The sequence below is a fragment of the Homarus americanus genome, unplaced genomic scaffold (assembly GCF_018991925.1).
Source record: "Homarus americanus isolate GMGI-L3 unplaced genomic scaffold, GMGI_Hamer_2.0 scaffold25483, whole genome shotgun sequence".
Taxonomy (NCBI): Eukaryota; Metazoa; Arthropoda; class Malacostraca; order Decapoda; family Nephropidae; genus Homarus; species Homarus americanus.
The window spans coordinates 7,409,639-7,432,179 of NW_024726235.1; the positions used below are offsets into that span (position 1 = coordinate 7,409,639).

The 22,541-nt window shown below is 37.5% G+C and overlaps 1 protein-coding gene across 1 annotated transcript in view; it reads left to right on the forward strand.

Annotated features, from left to right (window-relative positions):
- The window catches only part of LOC121865502, a 45,184-nt gene that overhangs the window by 7,883 nt on the left and 14,760 nt on the right, over positions 1–22,541 (forward strand). The window contains exons 3-9 of the mRNA XM_042365016.1: positions 1,418–1,610; positions 2,288–2,486; positions 3,235–3,388; positions 4,073–4,251; positions 4,450–4,615; positions 14,191–14,480; positions 14,590–14,697. Of these exons, the coding sequence (XP_042220950.1) occupies positions 1,418–1,610; positions 2,288–2,486; positions 3,235–3,388; positions 4,073–4,251; positions 4,450–4,615; positions 14,191–14,480; positions 14,590–14,697 (1,289 nt within the window). The remainder of the gene's footprint in view (positions 1–1,417; positions 1,611–2,287; positions 2,487–3,234; positions 3,389–4,072; positions 4,252–4,449; positions 4,616–14,190; positions 14,481–14,589; positions 14,698–22,541) is intronic.

Here is a 22,541-nt window from a genome sequence, read left to right on the forward strand (position 1 = left end):
GTTATGATCTATCACCAGGTGAACATCATCAGGTGTTATCAAACCACCGTCAATCCAGGCAGCTGTTGCTATCTCTGCAGTTTCTCTGAGACCAGTGTGGTGTCGCATGCTGGCCAGAGCTATGCTCGGGATATCTTTCCTATTTCGAATCTTATACCTGGAAGGTTTGGGATCATTATTTTCTGGGTTAGGGACAAATTCACCATTCTCCTGGTCAGCACTCGGATCAGCCATGGGGAAGTCATTAAACTCTGAATCAGCTTGACTCCAATCATCGGCCTTTTTTACCTCACCCTGGGCCTTCTCAAGTCTCTTTTCCTCGGCAATTCTTCTCCTCTTCTGTCTCTCTGTGGCAGCCTCCTGTCTCTTGGACTCCGAAATATCTTGGCTAGAAATCATGAGAGCCCCTATACTGCCAGTCTTCTCTCTCTCTGCTTTGACAAATGCCAGTTCGATCACAGGAATCTTCAGTTCACGCTTGCAAATACAGGAGATGTGGGCCTCGGATTTACAGTCACGATCGCATCCAAACTCAGGACAGAGAACAATTGGGCACTTGCAAGTAATTATGTCAAATAACTGGTCCAGTTAGCAGCAAGCTGTCCTCCTTTGCAGTTTTCCTCTCTGAAGATATCCTCTTGCCTTTTCCCAACTAGCTATGATCTCTCACTAATCTTCTTCTGACTTGTTATGACTGGAGGCTTGAACTGAGCGTTGTAGAGTGTACTGTGCCAAGACAGCTTTGGTCATATCACTGGCAATGTCTTTGTTTGTGTAAGTTCTTTGGTTCTTTTCACTGGTTGCCTGATTAAAAACACATTATCTCAAAGCATCTCTCAATGTAGGCAACTCCGACTTCAAGGCCTCTCTCCCCAGACCCAAGATAGTGACTGAAGTTAAGCTCGTTTTGGTTCCTCGTCACAACTGCGGCTTAGCCATACATAAATATTATCAACTTGTAAATGCATCAGAATCTGAAAAAAAAGCTATTGTTAGTTGGGTTGTTAAAAGAATGAAGTCAGAAAAGCAATGTTCACTATTTAATTGTAATGCACTAATGCAGCTGTACGTTAGATTTTCGATAAATTTCACGCTAAAATTTACCTAGCAAAAGGTTGCAAAATATTGAAACTGAAATTATTTTCTGTTTATATACACTAAAATCTACCAAAAAAGTGATGGGCCATTAGTTTTAGCTGATCTTCCCCCCTATGACACACCCTACTACAGTAGTCTGGTGCAGTACAGCATCTCATTCTCATTTATTATTGCATTTGATAAGCTTTGATAAGGTAGTTTATTGATGGGTAATAAAATGAAAACTTTTTCAGCTACCATAAATTGTTTCAGAACAGAGTTACAGTACCTTTAAAGTTTAGTTGCCATGACATCTAACATATGCTTTCTTGTCTTGCAGTGAACGTCTCAGACAGTGCTTCAGAGTATGATCCTGGTTTTATGTACTATTTTATTTCGGCAATGGCAGATGTGGCAGCAAATCCAAAGATCAATTCAAGTGCAACTTATTTTCAACCAAATATGGCATTTACATCCTCTTACAAAGGATTCTTTAACAAATCATTGCCTCTGTTTGCTCCAAGAGCATTCAGGTAAGTATTTTTAGAGGTGAAAAGAGTGATTAAGAGTACAAGTATGTGGATTACTGTACATAAACATTGTCCAGACTGTTAATGCATAGTAAGGATTATAGATGTAATTATTCCTGTACAGCTGACAAAGATAAAGATATATACAGTATGTATGCAGTGTCTCCAGTGTGTAAGATTTCATTTCATTAAACACTGCAGAGCCCGAAAGAGCGGATAGTTTCGACATTTTGAAAATTCTATTCGGCTTAATCATCACAGTTACACATACTTATGGACATAACTATACTACAACAACTGTGGCATATTTAGTTGTACGTATGTATGAATATGAAGGAGATGCATGATGTTAATACTTACAAGCCATGATGAGGATTCCAAACTGCCTTGTATTTCATTGTTTTATTTTCTTGTGTGATTTGTTCTTTATTTTACTCTTTTGGCTTTACATTTTATATGTTTTTGCATTAATATGTTTAAATTAAATTTTATGTAAAATATGGTATTAATTAAACTGCACCTAAGAAGGATCTATTTTCCTGACTCAATCAAAACTATATACCTGGAGAGGTCCTGGAAAATTTCTTATTTTATTTTGCATTGAAGAGTATGAACCCTGTCACAGTTTTGTAGTTCATATTAGAGCTGCTAATGCTAAAATGTGATAATTTATTCTTCAGGATGGATGATTACAATGATCCTGTACATCTGGAAAGAATCTCGACATTGAATTTCTTTCAAGTAGAAGACCTTGGAGCAATCTTGCCCACAGGTCAAAATTCACACAACTACACCCTGGAGGAGTATCGTATCAATGAATGGTACTACTCTTGGCTGCCCCACACTAACAAGCGACAAGATGAACTCACTACATACCAGGTATAGCCTTTTACCTCGTATTTTATTTTATTTTTGTTGATCATTTGGTAGATATGCAAACCTAAAAATTAAACCAAAAGCTGCCTGTAGCATTTGGAATGAACTTGTAAAAACTTAGCAATATGTCAGTAAATGCCCACTGTTTATGCCTCATAGTTTTACTCTTGGTTGCCTGATGTTTTTTTTCTAGTAGCCATACAGTCATTGCCATTAATGTTTTTTAGTGTTTACAGAGTAGCATCATACACTAAAATTTATTGAGATAATGTAGTCCATTGATGGTCGTTTTGGAATTAATTTGTTTGCATTCATGAGTGCCATTGTTCCTTGTTGACAGAGCTGATACTATAAATTTGACTAAGACTGCATAAATGACACCACTTGACCCAATCATGTTGGGGGAGGGAAGCTGATATGTTGTGGGATGGGTCTTTTTCTCTGCAGTATAAATCCTGAAACAATAAAGATCTTATGTGACATTTCACAGAAACATTCATCATCAGAATTTGAAGTGCAGAACACCAGATTCAAGTTTCTTTGTCTATGGTCAGGGTCACTGCTGAAAGCCAAAGATAAAACATTGTGATAATTCAGTGTGTTGTCCTGTATAGTACTCAAGTATTTTACCAACAAGTTGTCAGTGGGTTGGTGAAATTGATTTACCTTGTTCGATTTAAATTGTAAAAAGACAACCATAAATTGGTTCCCCAAATGGAATGTATGTTGATGGGTTTACATTGTTGTACAGGTTAAAATTCGTTACGCCAACAATACAAATGAAACTTACGTATTCCACGGCCCCAATGCTCCAGACGAGGATCCAGGACCTGTCAAATTCACCCGTCCTTACTATGACTGTGGGCGCTCAAACAAGTGGTCTGTGCCAGCCATCACCCCAATAGGTAAGTGATCATTGTGTGTTTTTATCACTTAACAGTCAGTTATAATGGTATTTTATTATTTGTGCAGCTGCTTGAGGGAGTGGGTTGTGTTTTATCAGTTAAGGATTATTTATTTCCTTTAAACTTTATTGAAAGAACAAGACCTTTGAATAAGTAAACAAAGTTATTTGTATGCAAAATACAATTATTTATTTTTTATTTGGGGGAGGGGGTTCTTTGAATGTGCCCATACTTTTGCAAAAGCCCATGTTTTGACTTAATATGAATAGTATTTTGTCAGTGTGCCATATTTTATTAAAATTTGAGAACTTCATTCTTAACTCCTCAGAATATCCATGGAGACATTATTATTCCAGACTTATTGTTTAAGATGGTGTTGAATACTGTGTATTGTTTACCTACTGTCTATTGAGATATGCATCTTAGGTAGAGAGTAGGTTGGATTGTGCATGTACAGGGTAGTATAATCTCAAGAAGCTCACCTTTCCCTGATATTCATTGCTTTTCATCACTCGGTGCAATAGCATCTTCTGGATTAACAAGAAACTTGTATACATATTTATTTATTTTTGCCATGGAATGCATGGAATTGTAAGGTTTTTCATATTTGTATGATTAGAAAATTGAAAGTGAAATAACTTTCATTCTAAATACAGCATCTCACTTTCTCCTAAAATTTTGCAGCGGACTTGTATCCACGCCATACCCAGTTTCGACACATTGAATATCCAACACTAACTGCCATATCTGTCATGGAGATGGACTTTGAACGAATAGATATTAATCAGTGTCCAAGAGGAGAAGGCAATGATGGGCCCAATAGGTTTGCAGACACTAGCAAATGCAAAAAAGATACCACAGAGGTAATGGACTTTAATTTTGAGTAGATATGAATAAGTACTTACTTGCAATAAGTTTCTTTTTATACATTTTTTGTGCTTTATACTTACTGTATGTACCAATAGAGATGGAGATATATAATGGGCAGTAGACCCTGTGTCACAATTAAAAGTAATGATATTTTATCACACATAATTCTACATCTTTTCATAAATTTTCAGTGTGAGCCGTTGGATGGTTATGGTTTTCGTCGTGGTGGTTACCAGTGTCGATGTAAACCAGGATTTCGTTTACCCAATGTTGTGCGACGCCCCTTCCTTGGAGAACTTGTCGAAAGGGCAACACTTTATCAATATCGCAACGCCTTCAGCTGTACACCCATTGGTTGTAAGTACAGTAACTTTGCTTTGATATTAAAATCTTTAGAACTGACATACCTTTTTGAAAGTTAATCATTACCTCTATAACCTGACTTTGGTTCCAAGGAGAAACTTGTATTGTATCCATTAAGCCTATGGAGTACTTTATCAAAGAAATCTTTCATAGGAATAGTTGTCTCTCTGACGCTGTTTCCTTTGCTGCTATATAACCATTTGTCCAAGTGAATCCTGCTTATCAATCAGATCATTCACATTACTGTACAGTATAGTCTGCATTTACGCGGTCAATTGAACCCGTGGAGGTCTGCGTAAAACGAGAAACGCGTAAACGAAATAACAGAACATATGGGATTAATTGAAATAGAGACTGGGCAAACTCCCAAACTCCACTTTTTCCGACGCAATACGTACCTTGTAGTAAAAATAACATCATAATTTTATGATGGTATTGACACACACAAAATATCTAAATAAAAAACTACAAATCTAACGGTGTTTAACACTTACGTGAGTAGAAGAGATGGGTCGGCACACGTGGATGGCGGCTGGTTTCGAGGCAGAGGGCAGATTAGTGGCCCTCCGGTGAATCAATATCACTATTCACAGAGGTTAGCAGGACCTCCCTGACAAACCCCTCAAAGTCCATATCCTCACTGTCACTATCACTGACTTGGGCTGGCTGTGGTTGTGGTGGGTTGCGGTCAAGACTAGCATTGATGTTGTCGTGATACATCTGGACATACGTCTCCATAATTTTCGACAGAAGGTTATTAGACACTTCATGCCGATGCTTGACTGTGTCTTTGTCAAGGATGAGCTTGATTTTCTCCCTCGACTCGATGACTTCCTTCACATAACCATGGCTTGGTCCAGGTAGTTCAAGGTTTCTCGGGGGTGGTGGGGGTCCAGCGGAAGCCATTGTGAGGGGAGTAGCGGGCACAAGAGAGAATAGTATACGCGGAGAACTGAGAACAATGAGACTGGCCTGGCTAGGTCAGCGACTTCTTCCCTCTGGTGGCAGGGCACGTCATATTGCATTAGACCAATCACAGCTAGCGGCTGAGGGAAGTAAGGATGCTGGCCCAATCACAGTCCGATTCGTCATATGACATCAGCGATAACATAAGAGCGACCTAATGCGCACCCTCCAGGCGTCGCTTCCCGCGTAAATGATGGAATGAACCGCTTAACTTAAAATTTAAACTCTGGCAAGGTGCCGCGTAAATGACCAAACGCGTAAACCAAATTCGCGTAAATGCAGACTATACTGTATTTCCCTGCAAATGATTTGTTTGTTTTCTTTTTATGTGAATGTTTTTGTCCTTTTAATACCGGTACTGTAGTTTATCTTACAATGTCATTAAGGATTTTTTTTTATGGCAGTAATAAATTAATTATATGTTTAACCTGAGACTTAAGGATAAGTCATGTGTAGCTCTGAACTTTGATAGACTGCTTCAGGATAGAGCCAACCGTCGAATATGTCCTGTGCAAGATATACAGTGACCCCTCGTTTAACGAACACCTCGGTTAACGTAATCTCGATTAACGAACTGCCTTCCATAAGGATCTTCAATTCGGTTAACGAAAAAAAATTTGGTTAACGAAGTTCTTACGAACCGACCTCAACATGTTTTCGCTTGCACTGACCGGGCAACCAGCTTTAGTATCAGTCCGCCAATACATTAATCGGTTCTAGGGCTTAAATTCCTTACTATTTTAGTAAATATCAAGAAGTTTATACTATTCAATAATTTTAAAAGTTTAATATTCAATTTTTAGTCATTTTAACAATTATTGAACATAATTGAAGGTAAAGTGACTAGTTTAATGCGCGGCATCCAGCCTCTTAACACAGCAAACAGGCGTTAGTCTCTCCCTGTTTTCACTGGAGGTAACATCTTGCTTGAGACTCTCTTCAACTAAACGCTTTTTTTCTGTGTTTCCAAGGAAATTATTGGTCATTTTGAAATATATTTTACATATTGACAATATATAATGCAGTGCAGTGTTGATTTAAAGAAAATAATCTTGAATTACACCAAGAGAGCTAAAATTTTATGGGCGAAATGGCGCCATGGGGTAACTTCTCTTCCACCCCAATGCCTTCTCTTCTTCTTTCTCCTCCACCCCCATTCTAAATCCCATCATCATCATCATCATCCAGGAGCCTTCTACATACACACCTCAAAGTAAGTGAACTTTTCGACCATTTTTGTAGAATTTAGGAAATTTTCGGTGAGCTGGAACCAATTACCCAAAACCCATTGAAACAATGGTTTCGGTTAACGAACTTTTCGGTTAACGAACGACCTCCTGGAACGGATTGAGTTCGTTAACGGAGGGGTCACTGTATATATATATTTTTTAAACCAATAGCTTTGTTTCAAAATACAGTACAGTATTGTCCGATGTAGTACAATAGGGGGCAGGGAAAAACACTTTTATTTGAGTTGCAGGCTGCACTTTTCAGGCATCGTTTGTATGGCTGTAACAAACACCTGTACAAAATTTCATGCCATTTCATGCATACTTACCCTGCCGCATCGCGAACGACTTTTTGTCAACTTTTAGTGTATACCAAAAATTAGGTGTCATTTAATGTTTTCCAGGATAATGATAAATTTTACATGGGTGACATCGATTTAATTCACATGTTATTTTACAGGTACACCGTATGGAAAATCATTACAAGTTCATATTGAAATTCTTTTTTGTGCGGAACCTTGGCATCATTTTCCTAGACAATAATCTTTGCCTGATATATCCATCTCTCGATTCGTATCCCGTCACTTCAGTGCAAGCTTCAGTCATCACTTTTATGCCTCTCTCGACCGCCTGAGTGCTGTTTGGCCACTTGGGCACCACTAATGGTGTCTCAAGAATGTCATTAACCTGTAGATTTGACAGAGAAGCAATGTAAGGAGGCTCAGTCTTGAGTTCATTCCTCCAGTTAATCATGGAATGATAGTTTTTTGCTTGCCACTTTAGTTTCGGAGTCACCACCTTTCTCATGTTGACTACAGGAGGCACATCCTCATTCCCATCTCCATCTTTACCCTCCTCATCAGTATAGTTTAACAAATTCTCGTCAACAGCAGCATCAGAATCTTCCTCCTCCTCTTCAGATCTGCCAGTGCATTCTTCCTTTTGCTGATTCTCCTCTCTAATTTTTCTTATCATTGAGACAGCTTTTTCTCTAACAGTCATGTCCTCATCTGCACACATACCAAGAAGAAGTTGATCTGTGTGGGCGAAGTATGCATTTCTCTGGACAGCCTTCTTCACTATCGTCTCCTCCTCACTATTCAGGTGTTTCATATATAGCAGGGACTGGAATACGTTCCTTGAGCCGTGTGTTACGTAAGGGTGTATCTTGATGTAAAACCACATTGGAGCACTGAACTTCATTATTGTAATGACAATTCTTTTCAACTCATGGCTGGGTCTTGATGTTGCTACATACAGCCTGAGGATTCTACTCCATAAGGTGTTCCACCTTGACACACAGGGAGGACCTGGCTCAATAGCAGCCAAGTCATCTTCAACAACACCTGTGATAACTCCTTTACAAATCCTATACAGGTATTTCTGATCCCAGGACAGATCTTTCTCCACTTCATCATTAAACACAGGGAAATCAGGGAAACTGACTGGCTGGAAGGCGACAACTGGAAGCTCAGACAAAGACTCCTTGATCTGCTTTCCAATGGGACCACGCCAATGCTCAGAACCACTTGGTTTACCATCATAGTGATAAAAAACTGCGCGGAAAGGCAGCTCATTTCCGTGAAGCTGACATATGAAATAATGGAGCGGGTGACCAAGTAACATTTCAAGATGATGAATGACTCCATTTTCTGATCCTACATTTACATTGGTTCCATCACAACCAACACACACAATGGGCTGCTGGGTTAGATTTTTCTCCACCAGAAACTCGTGAATAGTTTTGGCAATCTGCTTTCCGTGTCCAGTCTTGGGAGTCACATGTGTGAGATATTCATTGCCAGGCTCAACCATGATGACATAATGATCTTTCACCATCATCCTCGAACTCCATTTCTCGGTCTTCTCATTCTTTATCATCACACGAGTGGCGGTCTTCCCTACATTACAGTACAGTAACACAACATTGAGAAATGAAATGAGAAAAGGCTGATAATCAATATAGACATAGCACCATACTCATCTGCAACAAGACAACTTAAATGAAATAAGAGATATGAAAAAAAAGTTGATAAACACTGAACAGAACATTGCACCGCCACAGCGGCTGTTTGGCTAGTACTGTAGGTAAATTTAAAAATTTCAGTAGAAAATGCGGCAGACTAAACCTCGACATATCGGCTTCAAATTTGGCATGGAGTCTTAGATATGTATAAGGAACAATGCCTGAAGAGTGCAGCTTTGAGCAAAATTTCACTGCCCCCTATAGTACAATTGCTGATAATTTGTTATATACTGTATATTGGAGTGGATTCTGCTGCCATTCTGTCTTTCTAAAGATGGCAGTTTTGTTTATCAGTGACTGTAAGGCTTAAGTCCTAAAATTATTGTACATGGCATCTTTACTTAGGATTTAGGCAATGAAAAAATTTATATTCTTTGAAGTTATTGGGATCTGTTTTAGACATTAGCTTTCCTCTGCTCCCACGATTGCCTTTATAACTGGAGGCTGGTGCAGGTAATAGTGAGTAGCCTCCGTCTCTGGCTTACAGGTTATCCTCGCACTAGGATCACCTTTCCTAACTCTACTGTAATATGCATTCAGATAGAGGTGGATAAACTAATTTTATTACCCTTAAGGCAATAATGCCCCAGAGTATATCTTTCTTTTTGTCCCTATTTCTTGTGGCCCTCTGTTAGTTGAGTAAAGGTGTTATAAGTTTCAGAAAAAAATTAATGCAGACATTAGGGTAATGGGTACAGGTGCCTCAATTTACGAAAGGGGTATGTTCCTGAAAACTCTTTTGTAATTCGAAGTCAATTTTCCCATTGACTACCATATGTGAAGCAAGATGTGTTTCTATGAAAAAAAGTCCCCCAAATGTAAAAATACCCATTTTTATGAATATTTGTTTATTTTTTTAATTTATTTTATTTTATTTTTATTTTTTGGTGGGGGCCAACAATACTTTCAAAGCTTATGCATTAATCATAATAACATTGATACAGTAGCTAAATCATTACAGTACAGTATCAAGTTTATTTAATCCATATAAGAATACTGTTTACAGTATTCTGCCTACAGTGAAACTAGGTTGTCGGTGCTTAGGGAGACAAGTTATAAATTTTTGCCTCATATTAGGTGGTCCGTCAGCCATAATTTTAGATCAATGCGGTATACAGCTCCTCCCCGAATTACGACGGGGCTAGGGATCCAAATCCAGGTCGTAAGTCGAAAATGCTTAAATAATACATAAAAAATCTAAAATGGGTGTCTCTTTTTCTTCTCAGCACCACAAAACTCTCACTTTTAAGCTTGCCAGCCATTTTAAAGTGAATTACAAACGAAAATTTTCTCTGTGTACTGATGTTGGGACTCGAAAATGTTTAATTTGACAAAATTTTGGTACGACTGAGGCAGGCCGTAAGTGCGGGTGGTCGTAAGTCGGGGAGAAGCTGTGCAATAGCACCTCAATATGACATATACTATACAAGTATATAATTAATAAATACTGTAATATAAAAATGTCTAACATTTGATAAAAAATAACTCCATAAATGCACAAGGAGCTTGGTGGGCTTCTGACCTGATGCCGCAAACACACGCAATAAACAGTTGAGGTTCAGCATGGTTTTCATAGTGACGCTTGTGGCGAGGATAGGATAAATACTTTTGTGTTTTTTACTGTATTACACCCATTGAGCAGTAAATGTGACAATTAAAAGAAAATACATGTTATACTAATAAAAAAAAATATACTGCATTGACATTTGGCAATATTTTCACAACACAGGGGACACAGAAGACAATAAACAGCTGAGATCACCCCCGTCACTCCCTCCTCCCCCGATCTGTGTGCTAACTCCTGCACATGAAGGGATGTTTATTCCCTTTGTTCTTGACCTTATGATAATTATTTTAATTTTTTATTTTTTGTGCATTCTGCATGAAAATTTGTGTGTGCATGAAACGTTAAAAAAAGAAAAAAAGTGAAGAAACATACTCACTCTGCCCCCGTGAAGAGGCAGACAGAGAACTCATCGTCTCGTGCTTTGGGGTTTCTCATGGCGCACACGTCGTCACAGCATATGCTGTGGCCATTCAGTCCAGAACCGGGCTCCCCTTTTGCCTTGTCTGCCCAACTCTGCAACCTGGCATTGTGGGGGATCACCAAGAAATTTTGAGTTGAAAAATAACCATAACATACTCATACCTCAGTCTGGTAAGGTGAAGGTTAGGGAGAGATGGCCAAAGTAACAAGTCTAACTTAGCATCATGCCACCAGGAATGTAAACATGCAATTAAAACACAGTTTTTAATTTCCATTTATATATAAGTACAGAAATGTTGCCACACATTAGCCTGCACTACTGTACACTGCCCACTGTGCATCTTCAGCATGGAATACTCTCAGATGCCTGTGTCAGCTACTCAGTATCTTCTGATGCTACAAAAAAATACTGTAAATTTTTTTGGTAAAAGCGGGGTTTTTTCCGTATAAGGAATCCCTGGGTTACGAACGGATTCCGTTCCTGAGGGTGTTGTTAAGTCAGATTTGTGTGAAGTCGGAACACATGCTATGTGCATCCCGTACTTACAGAACAATGTTTAAAATCCCACTGTATCATAGCCTAAGTCCTCAAATACATATAAAATCACTTAATTTAAGAGAAAAGAAATAGAATGACAAAATACAGTAAGTGAAAATAAAAAAATAAGTCATCAGGTAAATAAAATACTGTACTGTAAATTTCAAGTTTAACCCCGTTCGTATCGGTGGGCGTTCGTAAGTCGGAAGTTCATAAGTCGAGGACCCCCTATATATTGCTGGAAAAAATCGTATATAATCGAATTTTCGCAAATTCATGCAACATAAATCGAAGCATTCCTGTATTTGAAGCAGTGCCAGGGAAGGACCAGGTAGTATGAAGGAAGACAGTCCAGTTTTAAGGACGTCACTCCCAAAGCCTTATTGCCTCACAGAATTTTTGGTTGATGCGAATTATGTGATTGAATTGCATTTAGTTGCCACAAAAATCTATGAATAGTGGTTTATACTGTAGTTCTGTATTTGCCATAGATTAAAATATCATTACTGCACTGTGTAGAATATCATTGTAAATTATTATTTAATTTACATACGGGGGGGGGGGGGCAAATTTATGGGTAGGTTCTCAAAATGGTGCAACGCCAAATCTTATACAGTATTACCCCGCCTAACGCGGTTTCACTTAACGCGTTTTATCATATACGCGGTGCCTCGCCAGAGCTGAACTTTCACTTAACACGGATTTTTTCCACATATACGCGTGAGTGTCCGGCTCGAGACGCTATTTTTAGATTTGCCCCACCCGCCACCCTGCCTGTTTTAGCTCATAAAATTCATACAAATTACCCGGCCAGAATATAATTTACATTGCTGGAATTCTTATAATTTGGTGATCATTTTGAATATAAACATCATATATTTTGCATTAGACATACAAATTTTAGATAAAAATTATTCTCAGAGTAACTATGTTATCTTTTGTGCAAAATATATGACATTTATATTAAATATATTCCTGGTCTTACAAGGAATCCAGCAATGTCAATTATATTATCCTAACTTTAGTTTGAGGTATTATTTATTACAAACAAGTTAAGTATTCTGGTTTTCCCACACATCTCCTTGGGACGGTTGGTGGGGGGTGGGGGGGAGGGAGGGACCGACCGACCATCTGTTACCCCGTGAAAAATATTTTTTTTTTTTTTATTAACTGAAGATATTTGTTTTAGCTCATAAAATTCATACAAATTACCCGGTCTGAATATAATTTACATTGCTGGAATTCTTATAATTTGATGATCATTTTGAATATAAACATCATATATTTTGCATTAGACATACAAATTTTAGATAAAAATTTTTCTCAAATTAACTGTTATCTTTTGTGCAAAATATATGACATTTATATTCAAAATATTCCTGGTCTTACAAGGAATCCAGCAATGTCAATTATATTATCCTAACTTTAATCTGAGGTATTATTTAATACTAAATGTTAAAAACTCTGGAAGGGAGGATTGGTGGGGGGTGGGGGGGAGGGTTGGGACTGACCGCGCGGTTGGAAGAGGGGGGAGGGCAAGGTGGGGTACTTTGATTGACAGATAGTGTCCTGAAGATTATTTTTTTTTTATTAACTGAAGATATTTGTTTTAGCTCATAAAATTCATACAAATTACCCGGTCAGAATATAATTTACATTGCTGGAATTCTTATAATTTGGTGATCATTTTGAATATAAACATCATATATTTTGCATTAAACATACAAATTTTAGATAAAAATTTTTCTCTAGGTAACTATGTTATCTTTTGTGCAAAATATATGACATTTATATTCAAAATATTCCTGGTCTTACAAGGAATCCAGCAATGTCAATTGTATTATCCTAACTTTAGTTTGAGGTATTATTTATTAAAATTTAGTGGTTTTCCCCCAAAAATTTCTCTGAGAGGGAAGAGCCGGCAGTGTAGTGTGAGAGGGGGAGGGAGTTGAGTCCATTATTTGAATGGACATTAACTTGGCGACTGTATTTCTCTATTTCTCTTAAGTATTAATTGTGTGCATGTACCATCATAAAATTAAGATGTTATTTTTACTACAACATAGGTATGTGCCTTCAAAAAGTGGAGTTTGGGGGTCGGATTTCACTTAACACGGGACCCTCTGGGTTCTATTGACCGCGTTAAGTGGGGTACAACTGTATAACATTTGCGGACCAGATGGAGTGGATGGTACATTTTTACTTGTGTACAAAGAATTGTATATTCCCTTTATGTGTTTGGCCTTAGGACAATTATTTCTTTAACCTGTAGTATTGTATATATGTGTGTGTGTGTGTGTTTGTGTGTAAACACACCCACATAAAACACATACTGATAAATAATAATTGGAAAATCCTCTCACAAATAATCAAAAACAAATTTATTAAAAATGTGAGTCTATCCTCAAGTCCGTGCTCTATTAATAAAGTACTGTACTGTAATAGAGAATGGACTTGAGGGTAAACTGTCACATTTTTAATAAATTTGTTTCTGATTATTTGTGAGAGGATTTTCCAATTATTATTTATTTGTATGCATTTTGTGTGTGTCTACACACACACACACACACACACACATATTTACAAAACAGGTAAAGGAAATTTCTGTCTCCAGAACGAATGGCTCCCTGTCTCAGCCGTGAAAATGCCGGCAACTTTAAAACTACCAACAGACATTCTTGGGTACATCCGGGGTGTCATCCGCAAATGATCGAGAACCGTGAAGTAAAAATCTGTGAACTTGGGGGGCCCCTTGTACATGTCAACAAATAAAAGGTAATGGCTTTTTTCATTTTGAATATATTTATAATTTTGTATTTACAGGGATCCAAAAGCTGCCATTTGACTACAACAAGATGGGTGAATATGAACGGCAGAAATACCTGTCCAGAGATTATCACAACGTGACAGGACCTAATGCTACAAGAGCAAATTCTGTAAACGTGGAGGAAGTCATAGAGTTTCTCAAGTCAGTCACCCCAGAGAACTGTCACATGTTTCCTCCAGATGATCTATTACTCCAGGGTGACATTGGCTTTGGGATGGAGAAGCAGTTTGAGAATGAAGCTAGGATGGCACTTCGACTTGCAAACTTTTTAAGTGCATTCATGCAGGTGAGATAATTTCCCAGAGCTAATGATTTTGTACATTAATTATGTCTGTACCTATGTGAAGAAAGAATTACCATATTTGATGGAATTAATTTAATTCTTTTCTCCCTAGCTCGTGAACCACAATGAAATATTCTCGGGTGTACGTGTGGTTGACCGGCCACTGACAGAAGACCAAATGATGGGTGAAGTGTTGTCAATAATCTTGGGTAATAGCAGGGTAGGTACTTGTTCTCTACTTTATTTTAAGGTACCAATTTCCCTCTTACATTTGTCAGTTTTTTTTGCTAAGTCTGCATTTATCACTGTGTATTTGATGAATATTGTATCAATGTTTCTAACTTAACTCCTCCATAGGGTATTAATTTGATATACCGTATATACTCGTCTATAACCCCCCTTCGTATATAGGTCGACCCCGATTTTTTGACCAAGAAATCGTTAATTTATGATATTCCTCGTTTATAGGTCGACCCAAGTTTTTGAGGGTAAAGGAACAACAAAACCTTCAGAGAAACACTACGTCCTATAAACTTGTTTACCATTTATTATTACGACACTTTACACTGAAATGTGGGTAGTTTCAACAAAAATATTGTATATTTCCATTCAAGTATTTATTCAAGTCAACTAGGAGGGAATATCATTGTAATACAACAGTTTTTTAACTAAACCATTCGAAAAGTGATTACGGTAACATCTTTTGAACGAAAGAAAGCCAAAGTCATTGTTTTCATCACAATTTTATCCCACTTTCCACTTTAATACGTACGTCATTTCAGCAAAAATATTATATTTCCGTGAATGTATTATATCAAGCACAGTATGAATAGAATATCATTGTAATATAACAGAATTTTAACCGAAAACTATTAAAAAAACGAATAACATCTCAAGAACATCGGAAGCTTAGGTAAAGTCTTTTGTTTTCGTCATGTATTTTATCCTATTTTACATTGAAATACATCACGTTTCAGCAAAACTACTATTTATTTCCGAGAATATATTCATTCAGGCGCAGTTTAGGTAAAATATACGTGTGATGTAATAATTTTTTAACTGAAAACGATTCGAAAAACACGTACCCTCTAGCCCTGTTCAAGAAGAGGACTGGGAGAAGCTGTTTGGTGCTGCAGACGATGACAAGGAAAATGATTTTGATGGATTTTAATGAAAATATTCAGAAATATGGTATCGTAATATTTATTCAAGTCAATTAGGAGGGAATATTATTGTAATACAACAGTTTTTTAACTAAACCATTCGAAAAGTGATTACGGTAACATCTTTTGAACGAAAGAAAGTGAGTCATTGTTTTCGTCACGATTTGATCCCACTTTCCACTGTAATACGTATGTCATTTCAGCAAAAAATATTACATTTCCGTGAAGGTATTATATCAACCACAGTATGAATAGAATATCACTAATATAACAGTATTTTAACCGAAAACTATTAAAAAAACGAGTAACATATCTTGAACATCGGAAGGTTAGGTAAAGTCTTTTGTTTTCGTCATGTAGTTTATCCTAATTTACATTGAAATACATCACATTTCAGCAAAACTACTATGGTATTTATTTCCGAGAATATGGAAATGTAATATTTTTGCTGAAATGACGTACGTATTACAGTGGAAAGTGGGATAAAATCGTGACGAAAACAATGACTTTCGCTTTCTTTCGTTCAAAAGATGTTACCGTAATTGCTTTTTGAATGGTTTTCAGTTAAAAAACTGTTGTATTACAATAATATTCTATCCTAATTCACTTGTGATGTAACAGTTATTTAACTGAAAAGATTAAAAAACACGTTTACCGTCTAGCTGATACGGCAGAGCCCTGGTCGTGGAGGCTTTGTTTTTCCATCGGCCCTTCTAAAGTAGCTTTTAATTTTAGCATACAGTATTTCTGCTATCGCTGCGGTTTTGATACGCTAATTGCTCTACGCTATTTGAATTAGAACATATTTGTATATACGCTTGTTTGCTTGATTTTTGCTTACTATTTCTCCAATTTTGTGTAAAGAAGAATATCAACAAGAAGCGTTTGGTGATAGAATTCTGGTGATGATCGAAAAGAAAGGATATAACACTTGAAGAGAATCTCAATTTTATCAACCTCAAAATCACCCTTCTCCCCCATCAAGTAAAGTGTTCTATGTATGATTTCATTATTAGATATGAATGTAACATTTATTTAGACTGTGCTATCCTTTGTGTTAGGCTAACTACTAAATTTTTTCGATTTCGGTAATCTGCACCTAACCTATTTTCTCCATAAGCCCGTTATTTCTATTACGCGATTTTCTATAACCGATATTTTACAAGAACAATTATCGCTAGCAGAACTATTGCACGTTGAAATTGTGTTTACCGGTATTCTTATTTTCCAGAAATATGACAAGTTTTTATATAATACAATGTTACGGTACTTTTAATTTACAAGTATTCATTTTTAAAAATACAGAAGACACCAAACAAATACTAGTACGGATATTTGCGTGACTCTCCCGCCAAAAAAGACCAAACAGCTGGTACTCTCTCCCTCAGCCCTACCAAAAATAGCCCAACATCTTTCTTGTTTATTCTCTTCCAATTTCTCACTTTAACTGGTATTTTTTACTTCATATTGCCTACATCAGATAAACTACAGTAATTGAGGTTAGATATTGTTATAAATTTGATTACCGGGTCCTGGCAGGTACCGTTAGAACCACCTGACCCTACCAACAGTGTTGCAAGTCAGACAGCATTTTTTTTTTTTACATTTTTGGTGTCTCCATTTGTTAATTTTTTTTCTGTGGGGTTTGCACAATAGTATACTGTTTTACCTACAGTATTGTAAAACGATTTGGGAAAAGAAATACTCGGTAACTTAAAATTTTAAAAGGAAAATTTTGAAACTGGCAACTGTGTGTAGATGATCTGACTCACATCATATTATGTCATTACGATTAGCCCACGTGTATACTTTATGTTTTACATACTCCTGTGCTACCATACCATGCATTTGGCTACTTTGGGCTTGCTATGATGACGCAAGAGATCTGCCCTGGCAACTGTACCGACACTCACAGCGGGTGGTGCGTTGGTGCGTCGTTTCCATTGTTTACTGGTAGTTACTGGTAAATATTTTTCAACCTAACGAAACTATTACCCGTATAGAGGTCGACCCCCAACTTTTTGCCAAAAAATTTGGTCTTAAGAACTCGTGCTATATACGGGTATATACGGTAATTGTGATCTTCTTAAACTGAAAGGTCCAAGATATTAAGGGAGATGCATTTCTTTCACAGGTGTAGGTGTGCTTAGTTCCATATTAATTTCTTCCCCTCCATCAAATGAGATATTTCTCAATACAGCTCCTCCCCGACTTACTACAGGGTTAGGGACCCAAATCCAGGTCATAAATCGAAAATGCTTAAATAATACAGTGGTCCCTCGGTTAACGAGCACAATCCGTTCCAGCAGGTTGCTCGTTAACCGAAAATCTCGTTAACTGAAACCATTGTTTCAATGGGTTTTTGGGTAATTGGTTCCAGCTCACTGAAAATTGCCTGAATTCAACAAAAATTTTAGAAATTGACATTTACCTTGAGGTGTGTATGTAGAAGGCTCCTGGATGATGATGCTGATGTGAATTTGAAGTGGGAGGTGGAGGAGGAGAAGGGAGAAGAGAAGGGAGTGGAGGTGGAGGAGAAGCATTTTACTGCTTCTTGGAAGGTGAGTCACCTTCCATGAAAATATCAGGAACCTCTGGACTGACATTTTCTCCACCATGAACATCATCTCTCCTTCTTGAAGTGGAAGGCTGAGGGATAGCATCTTGTTCCCTCTGCCTTTTATTGAAGAAAGTGTCAATTGTGGTCTGTGGGGCATCTCTCCTCACCATTAACTTATGTTTAAAGAAGGAGAACCATTGAATCCTCAACATGACACAAAGTTAGTTAATTTTTTTCCACATCTGGGTGCTTTGAAGCCAGTTCCCTGAACTTCTCCCAGTGGTAAATCACATCTTTCAACTCTTTAGTTGACATATGGTCATCACTTTCAATTTCCTCCTCATCACTGTTAGCCTCTAACATCTCATCCAATTGCTTCAACTCATTAGGAGTAAGTTCCTCCTCATGAGACATCACAAGCTCTTCGACATCATCCTCTTCCACTTCAAGGCCCAATGACTGACCAATGGACACAATCTCCTGGTCCAACTCTGTTTCTTCCTCAAATCCCTCAAAATCATGGACTACTGATGGCCACAGTGCTTTTCATGAAAAATTGAGGGATCTAGTGGAGACTTCTTGCCATGATGACACAATCAATTTTACAGCCTCCAGGATGTTGAATTGTGTCTTCCAGAACTGTTTCAGTGTTAGTTCAGGATCATTGGAAGTTGCCTGATGACACCTCCTAAACATTTTCTTCATGTACAACCTCTTGAAGTTGCTGATCACATTCTGGTCCATTGGCTGTATGATTGATGTAGTGTTGGGAGGCAAAATCAACACTTTCACAAAGTCAAATTGATACTCCGAATTTCTGGCAAGGTCAGGGTCATGACCAGGAGCATTATCCATGAGGAGAAGAGCCTTTAAGGGGAGTTTATTGGTGGTTAGGTAGCTCTTGACAGAAGGGCAAAACACATCAACAGCCCATTCATTAAAGAGCTGTCTTGTCACCCATGCCTTACGGTTGGACTTGCAATAAACTCCAAGTTTGTTCTTACCACTTTCTGTTGCTTGAACACCCTGGGGTTTTCAGAGTGGTAGACAAGCATAGGCTTCAGTCGGAAATCCCCTGAAGCATTGGCACCAAGCCATAGAGTGAGACGGTCTTTCATGGGTTTATGCCCAGGTAAAGAGGCTCATCTCTGGTGATGAATGTTCTTTTGGGCATCTTTTTTCCAGAACAGCCCAGTTTCGTCCACATTGAACACTTGCTGTGGAAGATAATTTCCTCCTTCCATCAGTTCTTTAAATTCCACTAAAAACTTTGCTGCCCTTCCTTATCAGCACTAGCAGCTTCACCATGCCTAACAACACTGAAAATGTCATTTCTTTTCTTAAATTTTTCGAACCAGCCTTTGCTGGCCCAAAGATCTTCAAATTCTGTGCCTGAATTACCAGGTTGATCTGTCTTTAAATGTTCGTATTTCTCCCGGGCTCTTTCACAAATAAATTCATGAGAAAGTGAATCATCTTTCATCTGTTTTTCCATGATCCGGATGAGAAGTAACCTCTCAGTTTCTGCAATTAGGGATCTACTTTTAAACACTCTGGTAGATTTGTCTCACTTTCACTTCTTCAAATTTTTCTTTCTGTGCAAGAATTGTCGAAACTTTTGATGTCGACATTCCAGATTCTTTGCATAGCGCATTTGTTCTAATGCCTTCTTCATGTTTTTTTTTTTATAATTTCCTGCTTGGTTTGCATTGAAATCGCTCTTCTTGATCTCTTAGGCCCCATGCTGGATTCAAACAATCTCAACACGTGATATTTTAAGTTTAAACTTGCTGTAAATAAAGAATATTTTCTTTAAAATAACATTGCACTGCGTTATATACTGTCAATATGTAAAATATATTTCAAAAGGACCAATACAGGTAGTTTTATTGGAAACACAGAAAAAAAAATTTACTTGAAGAGAGTCTCACTCAAGATGTTACCTCCACTGAAAAGACAGAGAGACTAACGCTTGTTTGTTGTGTTGAGAGGCTGGATGGCGCTCATAAAACTAGTTTCATTACCTTCAATTATGTTCAATAATTGTTAAAATGACTAAAAAATTTAATATTAAACTTTTAAAATTATTGAATAGTATAAACTTCTTGATATTTACTAAAATAGTAAGGAATTTAAGCCCTAGAACCGATTACTGTATTGGCGGACTAATACTACTGCTGGTGGACCGCCAAATGCAAGTGAAAACATGTGGAGGTCGGCTCGTAAGAAACTCATTTATCGAGGGATTGCTCGTTAACCGAAGTTAAGAATCTTATGGGAGGTAACTCGTTAACCGAAATCTCGTTAACCGAGGGATGACTGTACATAGAAAATCTAAAATGGGTGTCTCTTTTTCTACTCAGTGCCACAAAACTCTCACTTTTAAGCATTCCAGCCATTTTAAAGTGAATTACAAACGAAAATTTTGTCAGTACACAGCACAATCACTGATGCTGGGACTCGAAAATACGTAATTTGACAAAATTTTGGTACAACTGAGGCAAGTCGTAAGTGCGAGTGGTCGTAAGTCGAGTAGGTCGTAAGTCGGGGAGGAGCTGTAATTGAGCCTTTGTAATGACCCAGTATATTACAAAGAACTACAGTGACCCCTCGGTTAACGAACTCAATCCGTTCCAGAAGGTCGTTCGTTAACCGAAAAGTTCGTTAACCGAAACCATTGTTTCAATGTGTTTTTGGGTAATTGGTTCCAGCTCACCGAAAATTTCCTAAATTCAACAAAAATGGTAGAAAAGTTCACTTACTTTGAGGTGTGTATGTAGAAGGCTCCTGGATGATGATGATGATGATGATGATGATGATGATGATGGGAATTACAATGGGGGTGGAGGAGAAGGAAGAAGAGAAGGCATTGGGGTGGAAGAGAAGTCACCCCATGGCACCATTTCACCCATAAAATTTTAGTTCTCCTGGTGTATTTCAAGATTATTTTCTTTAAATCAACACTGTACTGCATTATATATTGTCAATATGTAAAATATATTTCAAAATGACCAATAATTTGCTTGGAAACAGAGAAAAAAAGCGTTTAGTTGAAGAGAGTCTCAAGCAAGATGTTACCTCCAGTGAAAACAGAGAGACTAACGCCTGTTTGCTGTGTTAAGAGGCTGGATGCTGCGCTTTAAACTAGTCACTTTACCTTCAGTTATGTTCAGTAATTGTTAGAATGACTAAAAAATTGAATATTAAACTTTTAAAATTATTGAATAGTATAAACTTCTTGATATTTACTAAAATAGTTAGGAATTTAAGCCCTAGAACCGATTAATGTATTGGTGGACTGATACTAAAGCTGGTTGCCCGGCCAGTGCAAGCGAAAACATGTTGAGGTCGGTTCGTAAGAAATTCGTTAACCGAATTTTTGTTCGTTAACCGAATTGAAGATCCTTATGGAAGGCAGTTCGTTAACCGAAATTTCGTTAACCGAGGCGTTCGTTAAACGAGGGGTCACTGTACTGTGATTTGTGATATATAAAATCAACTTTATTTTTACATCAAATGATGATTGGAATATCTTCTCCCCCCCCCGTTTTATATATACAGTTGTACCCCACTTAACGCGGTCAATTGAACCCAGAGGGTCCCGCGTTAAGTGAAATCCGCGTTAAGTGAACAACAGAACATATGGGATTAATTCCAATAGAAACCGGCCCGACCCCCAAACTCCACTTTTTGAAGGCACATACCTATGTTGTAGTAAAAATAACATCTTAATTTTATGATGGTACATGCACACAATTAATACTTAAGAGAAATAGAGAAATACAGTCGCCAAGTTAATGTCCATTCAAATAATGGACTCAACCTTGCCTCCCCCCCTCTTCCAACCGCGCGGTCAGTCCCAACCCTCCCCCCCACCCCCCACCAATCCTCCCTTCCAGGGTTTTTAACATTTAGTATTAAATAATACCTCAGATTAAAGTTAGGATAATATAATTGACATTGCTGGATTCCTTGTAAGACCAGGAATATTTTGAATATAAATGTCATATATTTTGCACAAAAGATAACATAGTTAATTTGAGAAAAATTTTTATCTAAAATTTGTATGTCTAATGCAAAAATATGATGTTTATATTCAAAATGATCATCAAATTATAAGAATTCCAGCAATGTAAATTATATTCAGACCGGATAATTTGTATGAATTTTATGAGCTAAAACAAATATCTTCAGTTAATAAAAAAAAAAAAAATTCTTCACAGGGTAACAGATGGTCGGTCGGTCCCTCCCTCCCCCCCACCCCCCACCAACCGTCCCAAGGAGATGTGTGGGATAACCACTAAATTTTAATAAATAATACCTCAAACTAAAGTTAGGATA